This window comes from Enoplosus armatus, chromosome 9, assembly GCF_043641665.1.
Source record: "Enoplosus armatus isolate fEnoArm2 chromosome 9, fEnoArm2.hap1, whole genome shotgun sequence".
In the NCBI taxonomy this organism is placed as follows: domain Eukaryota; kingdom Metazoa; phylum Chordata; class Actinopteri; order Centrarchiformes; family Enoplosidae; genus Enoplosus; species Enoplosus armatus.
The window spans coordinates 667,501-686,484 of record NC_092188.1 but is presented as its reverse complement, the minus strand read 5'-3'; the positions used below and the strand labels follow the sequence as shown (position 1 = coordinate 686,484).

The 18,984-nt window shown below is 45.1% G+C and overlaps 1 protein-coding gene across 1 annotated transcript in view; it reads right to left on the bottom strand.

Annotated features, from left to right (window-relative positions):
* Positions 1–4,930: 4,930 nt before the first annotated feature.
* adam15 (ADAM metallopeptidase domain 15) overlaps positions 4,931–18,984 on the bottom strand; it is a 22,449-nt gene continuing 8,395 nt past the window's right edge. Inside the window, exons 6-25 of the mRNA XM_070911492.1 lie at positions 17,416–17,686; positions 16,850–16,915; positions 16,437–16,508; positions 16,174–16,343; positions 16,005–16,089; positions 15,264–15,412; positions 14,806–14,983; positions 14,478–14,570; positions 14,199–14,394; positions 12,678–12,786; positions 12,281–12,476; positions 12,053–12,130; positions 11,693–11,804; positions 11,454–11,607; positions 9,744–9,852; positions 9,240–9,308; positions 8,536–8,583; positions 7,263–7,328; positions 6,659–6,810; positions 4,931–6,547 (exon numbers count right to left, since the gene is read on the bottom strand). Coding sequence (XP_070767593.1) covers positions 6,484–6,547; positions 6,659–6,810; positions 7,263–7,328; positions 8,536–8,583; positions 9,240–9,308; positions 9,744–9,852; positions 11,454–11,607; positions 11,693–11,804; positions 12,053–12,130; positions 12,281–12,476; positions 12,678–12,786; positions 14,199–14,394; positions 14,478–14,570; positions 14,806–14,983; positions 15,264–15,412; positions 16,005–16,089; positions 16,174–16,343; positions 16,437–16,508; positions 16,850–16,915; positions 17,416–17,686 — 2,437 coding nt within the window. The 3' untranslated portion in view covers positions 4,931–6,483. The remainder of the gene's footprint in view (positions 6,548–6,658; positions 6,811–7,262; positions 7,329–8,535; positions 8,584–9,239; positions 9,309–9,743; positions 9,853–11,453; positions 11,608–11,692; positions 11,805–12,052; positions 12,131–12,280; positions 12,477–12,677; positions 12,787–14,198; positions 14,395–14,477; positions 14,571–14,805; positions 14,984–15,263; positions 15,413–16,004; positions 16,090–16,173; positions 16,344–16,436; positions 16,509–16,849; positions 16,916–17,415; positions 17,687–18,984) is intronic.

Below are 18,984 nucleotides of genomic sequence, written 5' to 3'. Positions count from 1 at the left end.
CTTCAGCCTCCTCGTAGCGGCTCCTCAGCCTCCTCGCAGCGGCTCCCTCTGGCCTTGACAAAAAAACATGAAAATGAATAACGGTTATTTCTTAATTTAATTTTTATTTATTTTATTTCTGTTTATGTTGTACAGTTATTTGGGAGTTCGAGGTGATACTTTAACATCGAATTAAAAAAAAGTTTTAATAATTTGTCAACTAAAATATGCGTCACACTCACGTCTACAGAGTATAGTATACAGAGTTTAATTCTGCGTGGACAGATTCATTTGCCTTCACCACCAACGATGCTGGCTTACCCGTGTGTTTGATCCTTGAGAAAGCAGTCGCCAACCAGCTGTGTGACTTTCTACATGACAATAGGTTGCTTGAGGACTTTCAGTCAGGTTTCAGAGCTCATCATAGCACAGAGACGGCACTGGTGAAAGTTACAAATGACCTTCTCACTGCATCAGACAAAGGACTTGTCTCTATACTTGTTTTGTTAGATCTTAGTGCTGCATTCGACACCATTGACCATCATATCCTATTACAGAGACTGGAACATTTAATTGGCATCAAAGGAACTGCACGAAGCTGGTTTAAGTCGTATTTATCAGATCGATCTCAGTTTGTACATGTTAACGATGAATCCTCCATGTACGCCAAAGTCAGTCATGGAGTTCCACAAGGTTCTGTGCTTGGACCAATACTATTCACCTTATATATGCTTCCTTTAGGAGATATCATTAGAAAACACTCCATACATTTTCATTGCTATGCGGATGATACCCAGCTATATTTATCGATCAAGCCAGAAGAACCTCATCAGTTAGCCAAGCTCCAAGCATGCCTTAAGGACATAAAGACCTGGATGACCTGTAATTATCTGATGTTGAACTCAGACAAGACAGAAGTTATTGTTCTTGGCCCTGACACCTCAGAAATACAATATCTAAGGATATTGTTACCCTAGATGGCACTGCCCTGGCCTCCAGCGCCACCGTGAGGAATCTCGGAGTTGTCTTTGATCAGGCCATGTCCTTTAACTCCCACGTAAAACAAACTTCAAGGACTGCCTTCTTTCACCTCTGTAACATTGAAACATCAGGAAGATCCTGTCTCAAACAGATGCAGAAAAATTAGTCCATGCATTTGTCACGTCTAGGCTGGATTATTGCAATTCCTTATTATCAGGCTGTCCCAATAAGTCCCTGAGGACTCTCCAGCTGATCCAGAATGCTGCAGCACGTGTACTGACAGGAACCAGGAAAAGAGATCATATTTCTCCTGTGTTAGCTTCGCTGCACTGGCTCCCTGTAAAATCTAGAATAGAGTTTAAAATCCTTCTCCTCACCTACAAAGCTCTTACTGGTCAGGCACCATCATATCTTAAAGAGCTCATAGTACCTTATTACCCCACTAGAGCACTCCGCTCCCAGAGTGCAGGGTTGCTTGTGGTTCCTAGAGTCTCCAAAAACAGAACAGGAGCCAGAGCCTTCAGCTATCAAGCTCCTCTCCTGTGGAATCGGCTCCCAGTTTGGGTCCGGGAGGCAGACACACTCTCTACTTTTAAGAGTAGGCTTAAAACTTTGCTTTTTGATAAGGCTTATAGTTAAGGGCTGGCTCAGGCCTGCCTGGACCAGCTCCCTAGTTATGCTGCTATAGGCCTACACTGCCGGGGGACTTCCCATGATGCACTGAGCTTTCCTCCTCTCCCTCTTCATCTTTGCACATTCATCACAGTCCAATGCATGTTACTAACTTTATTTCTTCCCCGGAGTTTCTTTGTGCTTTGTCGACTCGTAGGTCGCTGTGGATCGTGGTCCTGGTACGCCTGGGTGCTGCTGCCGCCATGGGCCTGCCTGACTCTCATCACTACAGTTATTATGTTTAGTCGTAGTTCTGTCACTATTAAAGCTCCTATTATTAATCTCAGCTAATATTACAGCTATTTCTACTGTTAGTGCTGCCATACATCTTTGCCTACCTATCTGTCTGTCTGTCTGTCTGTCTGTCTGTCTATCTGTGTCTCTATGTCTCTCTATGTCTCTATGTCTCTATGTCTCTCTCTCTCTCTCTCTCTCTCTCTAAAACCCAACCGGTCAAAGCAGATGACCCCCCCCACCTAGAGTCTGGTTCTGCTCGAAGTTTCTGCCTCTTAAAAGGAAGTTTTTCCTTGCCACTGTCGCCAAAGTGCTTGCTCATGGTGGGAACTGTTGGGTCTCTGTAATAACATTATAAAGAGTCGGTCTAGACCTGCTCTATTTTGTAAAGTGTCATGAGATGACTTTGTTGTGATTTGGCGCTATATAAATAAAACTGAATTGAATTGAAAATATGCGGCGAGAAATTAGCAAACAACAGAAAATGTAACGTTGAAAGACATTTTCAGAACAAACACTCAGCATTAGCTGAGAAGTACCGAACTGAAGATGAGCGACAGAGAGCGATTCTGGAACTGCTACGGAAAGTTGAGCAGAGCAAACATACTTTCAAGAAGTGGATCAAGTCTCCAAACTCAACTACAGCTGCTAGCTTTGTGGCAGCTCAGCAGATTGTAAGGAGGGAAGCCGTCCACAGACAAAACTATCAGAGCATCTACTCTCAGACTTCACAAACAAACAGAAAGAGTACGCATTTGGAGTCCTGTCCATCTTTGGCTCAACATACTGATGCGAGCAGGTTTCCTCGAGCATGAACTTCATAAAGTCCAAATATCGCTCCCGCCTCCCCGATGACAGCCTGCAGTCCTGTGTGCAGGTCACAGTCACACCTGACAGCCCTGACAGAGAAGATCTTCACAAACACAAGTCACATCCAACAGGTGAGAACACGAGCATTTAATAGGCTATTAGTTTTCAGAAAAACCTTCATTTTAGAGCTGAGGTGGTTTTGTTTGTGTGTTCAGGTGCGTCGGTTGGTTGATGACAGCACACTGAAATGGACTTCAGTCACAAACATTCCTAATTGTATGTTTACTTTTTTTAAGCTGTGGCTATACGTTTTATTTATATTAAAGTGGGCTAGTTTCTATTTTATTAATTTTACACAAATATGGGAAGGACTCAAATAAGCCTGCATAGTTCAGTGTTTAATTCATGTCAGAGTTGGCCTCCACATGCACACTACACTTCTGTATGGGCTTTCCTTTGTTATAACAGGTAAAAATAGAAAAAGAATAAAACTTATAAAACTTTATAAGCTGTGTTATGTTATGCGGCTCCAGACTATTTTCTTTGGTGAAAGAGGGGGCAAAGTGACTCTTTTGACGGTAAAGGTTGCAGACCCCCCGTGTAGACCTTCCGAAGTGGACTGTGAGGGGTGTTTGAGCAAATCCGCTCTCTGAAAGTCTGAAAGTCTTTTCTTCGACAAACCTCGACTGAAATGTGTGTTTGTGCCGCGGAGTGCGGGTCAATCACCTGAAACTCACCTACGGCCTCTGCTTCCGGGTGTAGCCGCCTTTGCCTTGAATGAATCTAAACGCCGCGCCGGATTGGACGTCGGCAACTGCGTCACCGCGATGGTGTGTTCACAGACGTAGCTGCAGTGGGAAAATGAATTTACTTGAGGAAAACTTCTCGAGACAAATGCAATGCTGGAAACCACTGCAAGTCAAAGAAAGTCCGACAACAATAAAGTGAAATTCAAAAAGGAGAACTTTGTTGACTCAAATGAAAAAATGGAGAATGGCTTGGAAAATGTGGAAAGTGATAATGATTCTGTGTTTGTGGAAAGACATCAAGGATCAAGGAGTGCAAAACTGGGTGCATTAACCACGAAGGAAAATGAAATCATACAATTAATGGGAAATGTTTGTAATGTTGAAGTGGTGAAATCTAAAATGGAGTTTTTAAAACTACTCAAAGAAATGGAAGAATGGAATAACTCCGTCTGAGGAGGAGAAAGAGGTGGAGACTGATCAAGTTGAATGGTATAAACCCAAAGCAGCTGTTTTGCAGGTGTCAGATTGGATTGCTGAGGCTCCTGTGTCCAGTGTGTTGGAGAAGAAGGTTGAACAGTATCATGAAGACAGTATTTCAAATAGGGTTCATTCACAAGGTTCGATGAGGTCGTTACGATCCTCTCGCAACGCTGAAGTTGCACGAGCTGCCAGGCTGACACAAACAAGCTCTGGAAAAGGAAGACGCTCTTCTGAAAGCCAAAAAGGAACAGCTTGAACTGGAAACGGAAATAGCAGTAAGGGTGTTTAAGTTAAACAACTGGGTCAGCAACAGCAGAACCCCACTCTTTTCAACACCTGAGAGTGGATCAAAGGAAATCAAGGATATCCTGTCTGTTGAAAGAGTCCTAGGCGTACAGTGGTGTACTGAAACTGGCTCATTCCAATTTAAGCTCAATCTACAAGACAAACCGCTGACCAGGAGAGGTATTCTGTCAATGGTAAGCTCCACTTATGATCCACTGGGTATGTTGGCCCCCGTCATCCTCCCTGCAAAACAAATCCTGCAAAAACTAACTGGAATGAGACTTGGATGGGAGGGAAAGACCCCTGAAGAACTTACGGAGCAACGGTCGAGCTGGTTTTACGAACTGCATATGCTGAAAGACTACAAGGTCAAGAGATGCGTTAAGCCGCATGATTTTAGACATCCAGTCGTGGCACAGCTCCACCGCTTTGGAGATGCAAAGCGGTTTTGGTATGATGAACAAATCCAATCCAATGAAGGACCAGGGCTGACAGGCGGCGGTCCAGAAGGTACACAATGATGTGAAAATGATTCACCTGCTGGGTCCATTTTGGGCCAGTTCAGTGATTTATTGATAAGTGAAGACAGACAGGTTGTTGTCTACTGAACGTATACAATGAATAAATTCTGATTAATAAGAGATCCATGGGGTCAGTATTTCTATGAAATAATATTTTGTCCTTCTCTGATGACGATTCTGGATTTAACTGTAAATGACCTGAACAAACAACACAGATAATGTAGAAACAGTCTGTTTTATTGAGGATATTTCCTCTAGCAGCAAACCTGTCAACACAACGGGACACTAACAGCATGGATACCTACCAATCAATCAATCAATCAATCAATCAGCCTGAATGATCAGACTCTTTAAGGGTCGTCGGTGCAGCAGCCAGTTTTCAGTCCTCAAAGGTTCTGTTGCCTTTTGTAGCTTCAAGATGTTTTTATGACTTCGGTTCAGCAGAAGGTGATATTTTTATTTTCTCTCTTTCTGCAAAAAGAGTGTTGCCTTTTTGGACGAACTAACATCCAGTAAAACAAAGTACAAATAAGCACAGATTCAAGGTACTTGAGTATTTCCATTTTATGCAGCTTTCTACTTCTACTGCACCACATCTGTCTGACAGCTGTGGTTACTAGTTACTTCCTGTCCAGTGAAAACCATGTATCTCCAGATGTTTGTGATGAACCACGTATCTCCAGATGTTTGTGATGAACCACGTATCTCCAGATGTTAGTGATGAGCTGTAGGATGAAGAGTTCCTTCATGTGTTGAGAACATCCTCCTCCTCCTCCTTCAGCTAAATAAACTATTGAAACTCTCCTCAGATCAGCTGGAAAACACATCGTCACAAAGCTGGAAACTTTGTAGAGATACGTGGTTCTCACAGGACAGCACATGCTGCTCTTATAGAATATGATGCATCGCTGTACATGAAAGTACCCAACAGTATACAAAGTACTTCAAATGAGCTCAACCTGAAACATCTACAGACACATGAATGCAGCAGAAATCTGAATCAGAACACTGACAGGGACATTTTACTGCTACATGAGTACTTTTACTTCAGTACAGGACCTGAGTACTGCTTCTATCTCTCTCTGACACCTTTGAACAGTTTCGTCTCTGGTGTCCACTGTAAAAAATGAGCTCACAGCAGCAACACAGAAACTACAAAAGGCAACAGATCACGTTTTCACTGTTTTCATGACGGTTCATTTTTTATTTGGTGAATATTTTGGAGTTCTTCTTCAGGGTATAAAACTCAAAAAGCTAATATCCCGTTTTGTCCGTCTGAGCTGCAGGACTGAAGAAAAACTTCTACATTCGTTTTTTATTTGGAACTTAAAAAATACTTCTCGTCTCCAGAGGAACCTCCTCTGGGTCCTGCAGAGGGCCCTGGACCACAGTTTGGGAATCACTCTGCTAATCAGTCTTTACTTTGAAACACAGGTTTGATTCCCGTCTCGGGGTCCTTGAGCAAGGCACTGAACCCCCTGCTGGCTCCAGGGGGCGCTGCATCACTGACACCAAGACACTTTAAGTGACATCGTCTCCGGCAGCCCGAGTGTCCACTTCATCGCTGCCGGTGCTGCTGAGCAAGGCACTGAACTACTTACGGGTTCTGAGAGTTCATGAAGGATTAAGAGAGAAATCCGATGACTGAGTGCAAACTGGATAATAGAGTCATCATCATCTTCATCATCTTCACCTGGAACAGGTTTACAGGCCGAACAGAAGGGAGTCCGCCTCTCTGCAGACTGGAGTCCTCCGCTGAGTTTGTTCTGAAGTTAAAGAGGAGACGAGTCCACTTTCTGAGGGTTTGTGGGTCGAATCGGAGGAACAGGAGGCCGTCTGCAGAGACACAAGACCACAAACACACAAGTCACTGAATGTCTTCTGATGAATCGATGAATCGAGGAAGCAGCGCTCTGAAGAGGAGCCTCTAATCAGAGACAGTCGTACCTGTTGGGACCGGCTGCAGGTGCGACGGCTCCGTGTTGTGGTGGTTTGGTGTTGCAGGTGTAGCCGGGGTGAGGGGGGAGCTGGGGGTGTGAGGACGGTGGGGCCAGGAGGCGGGGCTTTATGGGCACCACAGGTTTGGATGGAACAGGGACCTGAAGAGAGAATCATGGGAAAACAATATGAACCTCAGTGTTTCGTTCACTTTAATCTCACAGCAACATAAACACAAGTTATAGTTCAACTGAGAGGTCCTGTTCTACCAGTTAGTTTGTGTTGAATGAATTTCAAATTAAAAGCCTTTTAGATGTTCAAAAAGCCTTCATGGTAAACCTTTAATGTGAAACATCTGCAGTGAGTGCTGTATGACGCCTGTCAGGCATCATGCCGTCTGATTCCAGCATCGTGTCCAATCACCTCTCACGAAACCACATCTCGTTAACACTCATTGGCTCAACAAAGATTACATCGATCAATCAGAATTACACGTCATTCATTCTGCTGATCAATCTCCTTCTCATCACTTCTTTCAGTGTCTGATTCTTTCTTCATGCAAAGTGCATGCGAGCTACATGCTAACAGCTGCCAGCATGCAGGTGTGGTGTACCTGTCCAGGTGTGACAGGGTCAGGGGGGAGTGGCTTGTTGGGTGGAGCTGGTCGACTCACCAACAGCTGGAAGGTTAGTGAGGAGGAAGAGAGAAGAGCGAAGCTTCAGTACCAGAATGATGTTTGTCACTTCCTGTTTAATAACGTCAGGAGGAAACAGGAAGCAGCATGCAGCTCAGCCTGCTCATTTAAAAACATCCTTCATGAAACTCAATGGAAACTATTATTATTATTATTGTTACTATTAGTGCTGCATGCAGACAGAAACAGAACATTAACGGGAAGGAAAATGTAAAAACAGAAGAGTTGAAATCATGCGGCAGTCCCGGTCACACCAGCCGAGACCAAGTAACTCCAGCCAGAGGCCCCGTGTGGTCCTCACAGTGCTGACACACACAGAGCAGCTACTGTATCAGCGTGTCACCATCCACATGTATATTACAATAAGCTCGTTGGCAAGCTAGCATGTTAGTGGTTAGCTCACCAGCTAGTCGCTCACTGAGTGGTCACTATGTCACTCAAAGATATTCTACATTTTCCTCTCGTCAATAAATCTCATGAAAGAGCGAAAACAACTGTGAACTGATGCTAAGATCTAAAACTATTAACGAGGTCATTCACAATTAATTACTTTTCAATTAACAATTTCAATAATTAGGCTTGTATGATTGTAAATTGGTTGGATCAGGCTTGGATGTTACCTTGGACTCACTATATCGTTAATAATCAGCAGATTAATCAATAATGGAAATAAAGTTTGAGAACCACTGCACTGAAAGGTCACATGGGGATTCATCCGCCGCTGAAAATAGTCCCCAACAGATGCACTATTTCCTGCTGTTAGTTTGATGAAAACTACAGTGAGCCTTTTAAACATGAAACTATATATTTGTGAGGAGTTTTTAAAGATTGACGTCTTCAGCAGGAACCAATGGGCTGAGAGCCACAGACAGGAAGTGAGACAGGAAGTGAGACAGGAAGTGAGAGAGGACTGAGAGACGGACTGACAGGTTGCTGGTTTGAGTCTGAACATGAGATCTGGTTTTCACTGTACTGGTTTCTGATGTGACCGGGCTCTGACTGTTCTTTGGGGTCAACTTCGTCATCATCTTCAACGAACTTTGAAATAATGGTTACTTTACTCCTCCAACCAGCAGGTGGAGCTGCAGCAGTCCAGGTTCAGGTCTGTGGTGTCCTGAACTAACCTGACCTCTGACACAGACAAACACAGACAGACAGTAACACTACACACTACAGGTAGCGGTGACTGTACCTGGTTGGGGGGGTCGGGGGGCAGAGGCTTGGTGGGGGGGGCTGGTCGCTGTTTGATCAAAGTGAGAAGAGCGGCAGGTCAGTGTTTGGATCATGGTCCCTGATCCCCTGATTAAAGGTTTCTGCTCTGATTTATTTTCTCTTCAGTTTGTCTTTGGGGACACTGATCCATATCCAGACTCACTGGTTTCACTGATTTCATCCGGAGGTGAGCCGGAGACTTAAAGACAAGGTGGCGTGAGGTGATTTACTGGATTATGGATGGATCCTGTGGACAGAGAGCCACCTGCTGGTCCGGCACCATGAACAGCAGCACAGGCGCTCAGTTATTGCAGACTTCTTTTCCACAGTTCATGCTGGACTGGTCAGGCTCTCCTCTTAAACCTCTTTGTATCATCACATGTTCTTCTCATGACTCCTGGTTACTTTGAAATCTAACCGTTAGTATCTCAAACCTGATTCTTCGGCCTGTTGGTCTTCACTGGTCTGACCTGAGTCAGACCAGGTCCAAATGATCTCCAGTCTAATCAGGTCTGTGTGTCAGTATGACTCTACACGGCTGAATCCAGATGCCCATCCTCTGGACTTTTGTCATAATGTACCGTGATGCATTCACTGACATCATCAACAACAACAAGAAACACCAATCAGAGAATGACATCAACACAGACGTTAACACCTCCAGGTGAGGTCAGGTGAGGTTACCTGCGGCAGGGGTTTAAAGGCGGGGTCGGGGGGGAGTGGCTTAGTGGGAGGAGCAGGTCTGTCATGAACCTGATAGGAGAGAAAACAGGAAGCAGAGGCAGAGTGACAGCTGATACATGCAGGGGAGAGGAGGTCAAAGGTCAAACAAGCAGGCGTGTTAATGTGAGGAAGAAGCTGTGATATTGTGTCACTTCCTTTTTCTTTCACAATAAATTCATGCTGAAAGATGTTTCGTTACAAGATAGTTTACTTAAGTCAAGATGTGCTGAGGTTCAGGACCCTCTGCTGGAGAAGAGGACCTCATTGAAACTGGTACACATGCTTCACACCATGTTTGGATCAGGACTTGAACAGTCTGCATCTCTTTATTCAGAGAAGTTCACAAACGTGCAGTTTAGGACCAACAGGCCTGAAAGAAACAAGTCTTTAATCTTTCTGTCTATCAGGCCTGCTGGAGTCCTGTTGGGGGGGGGGAGTCAGGGCAGGGGGGTTTGCTATGGTTACCTCTTTGTGGGGCGGGGTCAGAGGGATGTCAGTCGGTGGGTTCAGGTGGTATCTCAGAGGTCGCACCTGCTCTCCGTTCCTGCCGTCCACTCGCTCCATCACCGGCGTCCTGACGAGATGTTCAATTAAAAAAAGAAAATAATAATAATAATAATAAATAACATTCAAAACACTGTGTCCCTATCTCTTCAGTATTTCCATAGTATTAATACAAACTATAAATCAACTAATACATGCTGATGTACTATTATAGCTTAAATTACCCAGCTGTCATTAAAATGAGCTCCACCTTCAGCTGCAACATTGAAGTGATGAACACATGAATGCATCAATAATTATAATCAATATTATGAAATATATTATTCTGCATAATGACTACTTTTACTTTTGATACTTTAGGTATATTTTGATGCTAATACTTTAACTCGCAGCAGAGTATTTCTACTCTGTGGTGTTACTACGTTGACTTTGCGGCTACAGAACTGCGCAGGTGGAAGATGTGATGACAGTAACAACACTTCCTAACAAACACCACAGAGGAGTTCAGGGTCTGAATTACTGTGGGAAACATCTGTCATCTGCTGGAACAGGCAGTAAACTCACTGAGTGGGATGAAAGGGGGGCACAGACTGGATCAGTCCTCGTGGGTTTGACTCTCTCACCTTTATCTTCCAATTAAAAGTGACTTGAAGCAGAAACATTTCTTTCTCTGTCAGCTGACCACAGATCAGCTCAACATCTCAAACGTGTAGGAAACACTAATGAAAGAATTTGTTTTCACAAACTAAACCAACCCGTCCAGCAGACAGACTTAAAGCTGCACCCGTGTCTTCAGTTTAAGCTTGAAGGACTTCATTACCCAGAAACCTCTCTGGCCTGTCCAATGGTTTCTTATTTCATCAGTGACGTCCAGACAGCTGGCATGTCTTAAAATACAGATTCTGGTTCTGAGAGGTGACTGGCTGAGTGTGTGAGAGGATCAGTCTGGATCCAGATCAGTGCAGCTTTAAGTTCTGAGGTGGTTTTCCTCTGCAGGTCTGATCAGATCTGAGAGGACAGTCAGCGAGGTGAAGACCTAAATCAGACGTTAAAACCTTCACCTCTCTGACTCTACAGGGACACAATACAGACCAGGACCCAGCAGGTCCCAGCAGGACCAGCAGTACCTGGAGATATGGGTGGGGTCAAACTCCAAACCCATCATCTCACAGTGAGTCACACTGCATCATGGGTAAGAAAACACACCAGAATCAGACTCCAGAGACGCTCATTTGTAGAAGCTGTAACACTTTTGATCAAATCCACATTCAGCATTTATTAGTATTATTAATATCATAACAATTATTCAATTGTTTATACCACACATTTTACTGCAATTAACTATAGATGTAAAATGTGTAATACAGCATTATTAGGTGATTATTAACAAGTATTATGGCCACTGTTAGGAAACTAAATCATAATGTTTGTCACGATATTTTGAGTCATAATTTTATGAGAAAGTTTTTTTTTTACTAAAAAAGTTGTAATATTATGAGAATTAATTCAAAGAAATTATATTTCAAGAATACAATCATGATTGTATGGAGATTTACGGGGACTAAAACAAATTGTTACTGTTGAAGTGAAATATTTTTATTACTTCATATAAAACACAAGATGATGAAATACCACACACACACACACACACACACACACACTCTGTATTACCGGTTGTGTTGCCGAGCTTTATGAAACGGGCTGTTGGGTCCCAGACAGAGGAGGCTCCGACGGAAACGAGGGAAGCGCAGAACGAGGAAGAGGAGGACCACGGGAAGGATGAAGAGGAAGATGACGAGCAGAGCCACTCGGACCGGATCAGACTCTGCACAGAGAGACAGAGGACGGGGTCAACCAGAGAGAAGGTGGACGTCAGTTTCATCCATTCAGTGTTCTTCAGTGTGAGGTACCTCGAGCAGCTCTGGCCGGTCCGCTGTCCACGCTGCCTCCATGACCCGAGTACCTGCAGTCAGGTGGAGCCCAGCCCACCTCACAGTGACAGTTCTTATTGCTGTTACACACCTGAACACAAAAACACAGCAGATTACAGACCACTTCATGACCCATAATGCAACATGTTTGAGTTCCTGTAACTACATCTGGCCTCTGCTCGGGAGGCGACACTGAATCTGAGAGAGAGAGAGAGAGAGGTGTGGGAGCTGATCTGGAGTCAGCATCCATTCAGTCAAACAACTGCCGTCAACCAATGAATGAGTGAAAGTGTTTAAAGAGCCACACCACAGCAGGCACACGTGGCCCACTGAACTCACCCCGTGACCGTTACACTTGCTGCGGCATTCGTCCACACCGAACACCGACGCGTCCTGACACTTCTGGTTCAAACAGGCCTAAAACACAAAAACACTTTAAAATGAATCTGATATGTTCTGTAACACTTCTGTCCAACGTTAAAGCACTGTTGTGTTCTTTATATTTGATTTAGGGGAAATAGTTCAGTTCTATTAGTTCCTCCAGGCCAGCGGGGGGCGCTGTCTGACCTTGCCAGGGCTGCAGGCGGTGCCCTGGGCCACAGTGGCGGGGTCCGACACATCATCTCCCAGGTGGAAGAAGGTTCCTCTGCAGACCAGGTCGCTGTGGTTGAAGCGCACTGTGGTGGTGAGGATCTCTGCGTTGGTGCCCAGCAGGGGGCGCTCCCTCCCTCCCTGACACTGGATCCTGCCGCAGTGAACGTCACTGCAATGCAACAAACACAGCAGGAACAACAGGAAGTGATGTGAGCGGATGTTTCTACAGGCTGAGGTTGGTTTCCACCTGCAGATGTTCACACTCAGAGGCTTCACAGGATTTAAACACAACCACTGATCAAACAGAAAACACACTCTGTGTACTGCCCGTGTACTGTCTGTGTACTCTGTGTACTGCCTGTGTACTCACGAATTTCCACAGGGGACATAGGAGCCGTTGGTCAGCTGACCACAGTTTCCATATTTGTTTCCCTGTTTGTTGACTGATGAGAAACAGACGGCTGGAGCACTGGTGGCATCTGAAGACAGACAGACAGAGAGAGAGACAGTCAGAGAGAGACACACAGAGGGAGAGAGAGACACACAGACAGACAGAGAGAGAGACACACACAGACAGACAGAGAGACAGACAGACAGAGAGACAGTCAGAGAGACAGACAGACAGACAGAGGGAGAGAGACACACACAGACAGACAGACAGACAGACAGAGAGACAGTCAGAGAGACAGACAGACAGACAGACAGAGGGAGAGAGACACACACAGACAGACAGACAGACAGAGAGAGAGACACACAGACAGACAGACAGACAGAGAGAGAGAGACAGACAGAGGGAGAGAGAGACAGTCAGAGAGACAGACAGACAGACAGACAGAGAGAGACACACAGAGGGAGAGAGAGACACAGACAGACAGACAGAGAGAGAGAGACAGTCAGAGAGACAGACAGACAGACAGACAGACAGAGGGAGAGACAGACAGACAGACAGAGAGACACACAGACAGACAGAGAGAGAGAGACAGACAGAGGGAGAGAGAGACACACAGACAGACAGAGAGAGAGACAGACAGACAGAGAGAGAGAGACAGACAGAGGGAGAGAGAGAGACACACAGACAGACAGAGAGAGAGACAGACAGAGAGAGAGACAGACAGACAGAGAGAGAGACACACAGACAGACAGACAGAGGGAGAGAGAGACACACAAACAGACAGACAGACACAGAGAGAGAGAGACAGACAGACAGAGAGAGAGGCAGGCAGACAGAGAGACAGACAGAGGGAGAGAGAGACACACACAGACAGACAGAGACAGACAGACAGACAGACAGACAGACAGAGGTAAACTGGTTTTCGACTAGATCTGGCTGGTGTGAAGTGATGAATCAGAGCAGCTAAACAAATCTGGCTTGGAATAAACCGGTTTAAATACAAAAGAAATGTACCAGTGTAAACTGGTTTAGGTATGGATGTACTAATTGAAGTAGTATGAATCTGTCTCGGCTTAGTTTAAAGTTTTTTTTGGCTCAGTACAAAAAGGGCTTGAGCTCAGCGTTAGCTTGATTTGGCTCTATATAAGGTCCAGAGTAAACAGGTTTTGCTCAATATAAACAGCTCAGTATAAACTGGTTCTGGCTCTGTATTAACTGCTGAAGATAAATATATTTTGACTGTATAAACTAGTTTTAGTTCTGTGGAACCAGGTTTAGTCTCATTATGAACTTCTTTAAGAGCAGCGTAAACTGGTTTAGACTTGGTATAAACCGGTTATGGTTCAGTATAAACAGGTTTAAGATCAGTGTAAACTGGCTTGTAGTCAGCATGAACTGGTGTTGGCTCATATGAAGAGATTTTTTCTGAACTCAAACTGGCTTTAGTTCACTATAAACTGGATTGGGCTTCAGTTGAACTAGTATAAACTGGTGTCTTACTGGGTCCCCACAGCATCTGGCACTGGGTGCGCATGCTGGCGCAGACTCCACCGTAGCAGTAGGAGGCGCTGTCCTCGCAGGGCTCTCCGTTCTGCAGGAAGACGTTGGGGGGGCAGTAAGGGGAGGTGCCTGTGCAGAACTCTGGGAGGTCGCACTCTCCGAGCGGATCACGACACACTGAACCTGCTGTCCGCAACTGGGGGGGGGGGGGGTTACATCTAAATAGGGTTTGACAGAAACACTAATATTAAGCGTCCATGTGTGGTGTCTCAGTCTCACCTTGCAGTCGTGGCAGCAGATGCCGTCAGACGAGCACTGAGCTCCAGGAACCAGCTGACAGGTGGAGGCGTTACAGCAGGGGTCCTCACACTCCTGACCAATCAGAGCACAGCAACACATCAACAGGAAGAACAGCAGGTATACACTTCTCAAACTGAAGAAACATGTGTGACCTACAACCATAAGGAACCTGATTGGACAGTTTTGTTTCAGAAAACACAAAGTTGCTTAAAGAGAACTCACTGTTTCATCCTGAAATAACAGAAGCTGACAGGTGTATACAGGTATACAGACAGACAGGCAGACAGACAGGTGTTCAGATGAGTACCTCCACCAGCCCGCAGTCACACTCCTCTCCTCTCTCTACGTACAGGTTTCCACAGCGAGGTCCTCCCAGTAGCCGGTCCGGCTGCGGTACGTTGAACAGACACATACCGCCGCCGTGCAGCAGGCTGACGGACAGATCTGCAGCGCTGCAGCTGCTGAACTGCTGACCCGGCATGAACCTGAGGGTCAGAGGTCACGGTGTGAACTACTTTATATACAGTTAGCTACTTTTACCTCTTTCAACCTCAAACTTTTATTTAAATACAACCCCAGTGAGGCAGCGGAGGCTCCAGAAACCAGTGGAGCAACATCAGCTCTACAAACTCAGACTTTTCAACAGAAGCTCGTCCTCGAGAGCCAGAAGTTCAGAAATGTATAACACCTGGAATAACGCGTTGACTTTTTGATAATGTGGCAGACCGTCCTGGTGACTCAGGTGACTCATATTCTGGCACTGACCCGGTCGAGGGTTCCATGATGCATCCTCCGAGCCGCGGTTCGTTCTGACAGGAGCAGCGGCGCTCGGCGGTGTCGTGACTCATCCCCAAGTTGTGACCGAGCTCATGAGCAACTGTGGAGGCGACGCCCAACACACTGACCAGGTGGTCCTGAGAGAGAGACAGGTTTTTAGACTGGCTCACTTCCTTTCACACAGACTGGTTTCCCTTCATTTCTGTAAAAATCACCTTTTAGAGACTTGGCCCTTTTAGATCACATCCCCGGTCATATTGTGCACCTATTTAACAATATGCCAAAAAATCTTTAAAAATCTATTTCTTTGTATTCTTCTATCGAAATCCAGTCATGTTTTCTTCCTGTAAAACAAAATATGACCTGTGCTTACAGAAGCTTGAACCAACCGATTTCAACCAATAATATCATGACATCCAGCCATCAATCGATCTTCAGCTTTTAGCGGCACAGGGCTAACGTTCATTCGTTAGCTAGCTAGCACAGCATGGTGCGTCGGTTATGACACGCCCACTTTTCAACGTTCAAATCAAATTCCTCTGAACGTTACGTCCCACCTGCCTTCCTGTTTCACTTGGAAATATGCCACGATATGAACGTTTCATCTCGACTTTAGAATATGAAATAATAATAATAATAATAATAATAATATTATCTGGTGGATTTAAATCCAGCTGTGTTTTCTGGTTCCAAAGTTCCAGAGTTCAAAATAAAGAAGCGTCCACTCACCACGTTGACCCCACCTGACCGGTCTCTGGAGCACATAGACGACTGAGACGCCATCCCCACTGTGGTGCCATCAAAAGACCCCCCCCTGTGGACGGAAAATGAACCCGTGTCAATCATGATCGATCAGAGTCTGAAGCTTTTATCCTGCTAAATATCGGCGTCCTCCTACATGATGAGCTGGGCGTTGTCGTGGCGAAGCCGTGGCAGCAGCTTTCTGGTTCTCCAGTCCAGGAAGTTGTTGAGGGTGTCTGTGGGACTCTTCTCCACCCGGATCTTATCACAGTCGCTCCAGATCTCCAGACCGGTCAGAGCTACCCGGACGTTCAGAGGACGGTAGAACTGAAACAGACAGAAGAGAGACGGCTCGTTCTTCTTCTACAGCTGATTAAACTGGTTTATGGTTACAGGTAAGTCGGAGGTCCCAGCTCTCACCCAGTCCACCTGGTTGGCCACGTCCATCATGCGGTAGATGATGGTCTTATTGTTCTTCTGGTAATTCAGAAACTGTGAAATACACAAATGTTTACATGAGCATTCTCAGTGACTCAGTGCTTGTCATTAAGTTTGTTGATTATTAATGAAACAAACTGCTGCCATCTTGTGTCCAAAGACGTTTCTGCAGAAAAACAGTAAGAAAAGAAAAAAAGGTCTTGCTCTGTTTTCTATCCCAGTAAACTGAATATCTTCAGGTTAAACACTCCACCACAGTCTGGCAGTGTTACAGGAGTGTGGTGGAATAAAGGATAATAAACTCTTTCAATCCATGAATTAAGAACACAATCAGCAGAAGAACCAATAATGAACAGAATGATTAGTCGTCCTGTATCGTAGGTGAACACACTGACCTCCTGGTTGTCGGCCACCAGCACCAGTTCGATGTATTTGGTCTCAGACAGGATGTCTCTCTTCCTCTGCAGACAGAGACAGGACAGAGATCAGAACTATCACAGCAACATGTTACCTGCTGGTCCTGCAGGACTCCAAACAACAAACTCAGCTTTGACATGACAGAATGTTTTTCCTCAGTAAATTCACATTTTTATTTTACAATGTTAAAACCTTATTTTAACTTTCTGTTTCTGACAAGTCAGGTTTTGTCTGTCCGTTTGGTGAGCGGCTCTAAATACTACAATACCCATGAGCCTCAGCTGCTGCTGCTATGGAGAAGAAGCCAGTCAGAAAACTGATCCAGAATCTGAAAGTGAACTGATTTAAACAGCAGTTTGTAAAATTCAAAACAGTGTAATCTTTATCTTCAGCCCACAACAGACTGAAGCTCGGTGACGGGATGTGTTTTGGTGAAATGCACCCTGGGAGTCGTAGTTGACATCTCTCCTTCAGTTGTTATGTCCACTTGTAGCTCTGACTTTTTAACACAGACGCAGATGTTTGACTGATGTTTCTGTCTCACCCTGTGAGTGTGAGTGGAGCTGTGGATGGGGGGGACAGCGGTGTGAGACACCCCGCAGCCTCCAGCACTGTCGCCCTCCAGAGGGCTGGTGGAGAACAGCAGGTGGACTCCTCCTTCTTCATCTCCTCCTCCTCCTCCGCTCCCTCCACTCACGTCTCCTCCACTCTCCCCTCCTCGCCCCTCCTCCTCCCCTGGGTGGTGGGGGTGGTGGTGCTCGTCCTCGTCAGGCTGCAGCTCAAAGCTCAGCGTGGAGTTGATGGCGATGACGCCGCTGCAGGAAACACAGGATGTTTCAGTCAGGCTGATTCTTTACTAACGTGTGGAGGGAAAAGGTTAGCTTCCACTGTGCACATGATGGGATGATGTGTCACAGTAGATGATCAATGACCTCCAGTCATTTTGTCAGCTACTTCTAGGTTCTGACCTTTAAACTCTCTCTGCCCGTCTGTGAGGTACCTTGACGGTGTTCAGGAGGTTCAGTCACATGAAGCAACGCAAACAGAGTTGCTAGTCTTTTAGTGGAAAATGTGTCTTTGACATCTCAGAAAGTCAATCTGCTGCAAACTGCATATTTGCATCAAATGCGCAGAAAATAACAGAATAATGCTGAAAACATAAATAATCCATTTCAATGAAACACTCAGCTGATGTGTTTACACCGGCATAAAGAATAAGGAGTAATGTGGATTAAGACTTAGAGAACTTGATGGAGCTCTAACCTCAGTGTGCTTACATGAAACTTCTGACTGAACTGTTTGTTGTTTGTGTTTTTTTTGGGGCTCTCCTTCAGGTTGACCACCTGGTGGACAGAGGTCTCTGTGTTCAGAGTCTTTGACCTGAAAACCATAAAATGGACCAGGTTCTGTTCACGTGAGCTGACAAATAAGTCTACTAATCCTCCTGTGGCCTCCTGCAGCCTTCACACTCCGAGGTCACTCACATTGATCCGGATCAGTTTGACCTGCAGAGGAACGCTGATGTCATCACTCACGTTTTCTGCCCAGAAACACAAAGACCTGAAACACAGAAAATCCTGGACTCTGTACAAACCGGATTGGAGGTTTATGGGTTTAAGAGTTTTAGCTTCTTATTTTCCTTCACTGTTGTTTTTTCTCTGAATATGCAGTTAGTGTTCCAACAGTTAGTGAACTGTTCAGCCTGTAAATATTCATCTTTTCTTTCTTCATGAGAGCAGCAGACGCTTCCTGTCAGAGTGTCCGAGCTGCTGTCGAAGCTTAACATCAACTCTCATCACATGCTCCTCACTCTTCTGATGAGTCTGTATGGGAACGAGATCTGGAGGAGTCGTTTAGTCCAACGCCCAATACACTTTTATAAACTGCTTTTTTCTTTTCACACAATATATCATTTTATTTATATTGTCCCTGAACACAACTGCAGGGTAAGTTGGTTTGGTGTTGGCTTTCGTAATTAGTGCTGATACAATACCTTCAGGTCAGACAGCAAAAGAATACTTGTTATACTTTACATCGAGAAATATCAAATGTTTTTTCCTTTGCAGATGGAGGACAGCAACTACACTGTGTGATCAGTTATATTGACATGTAA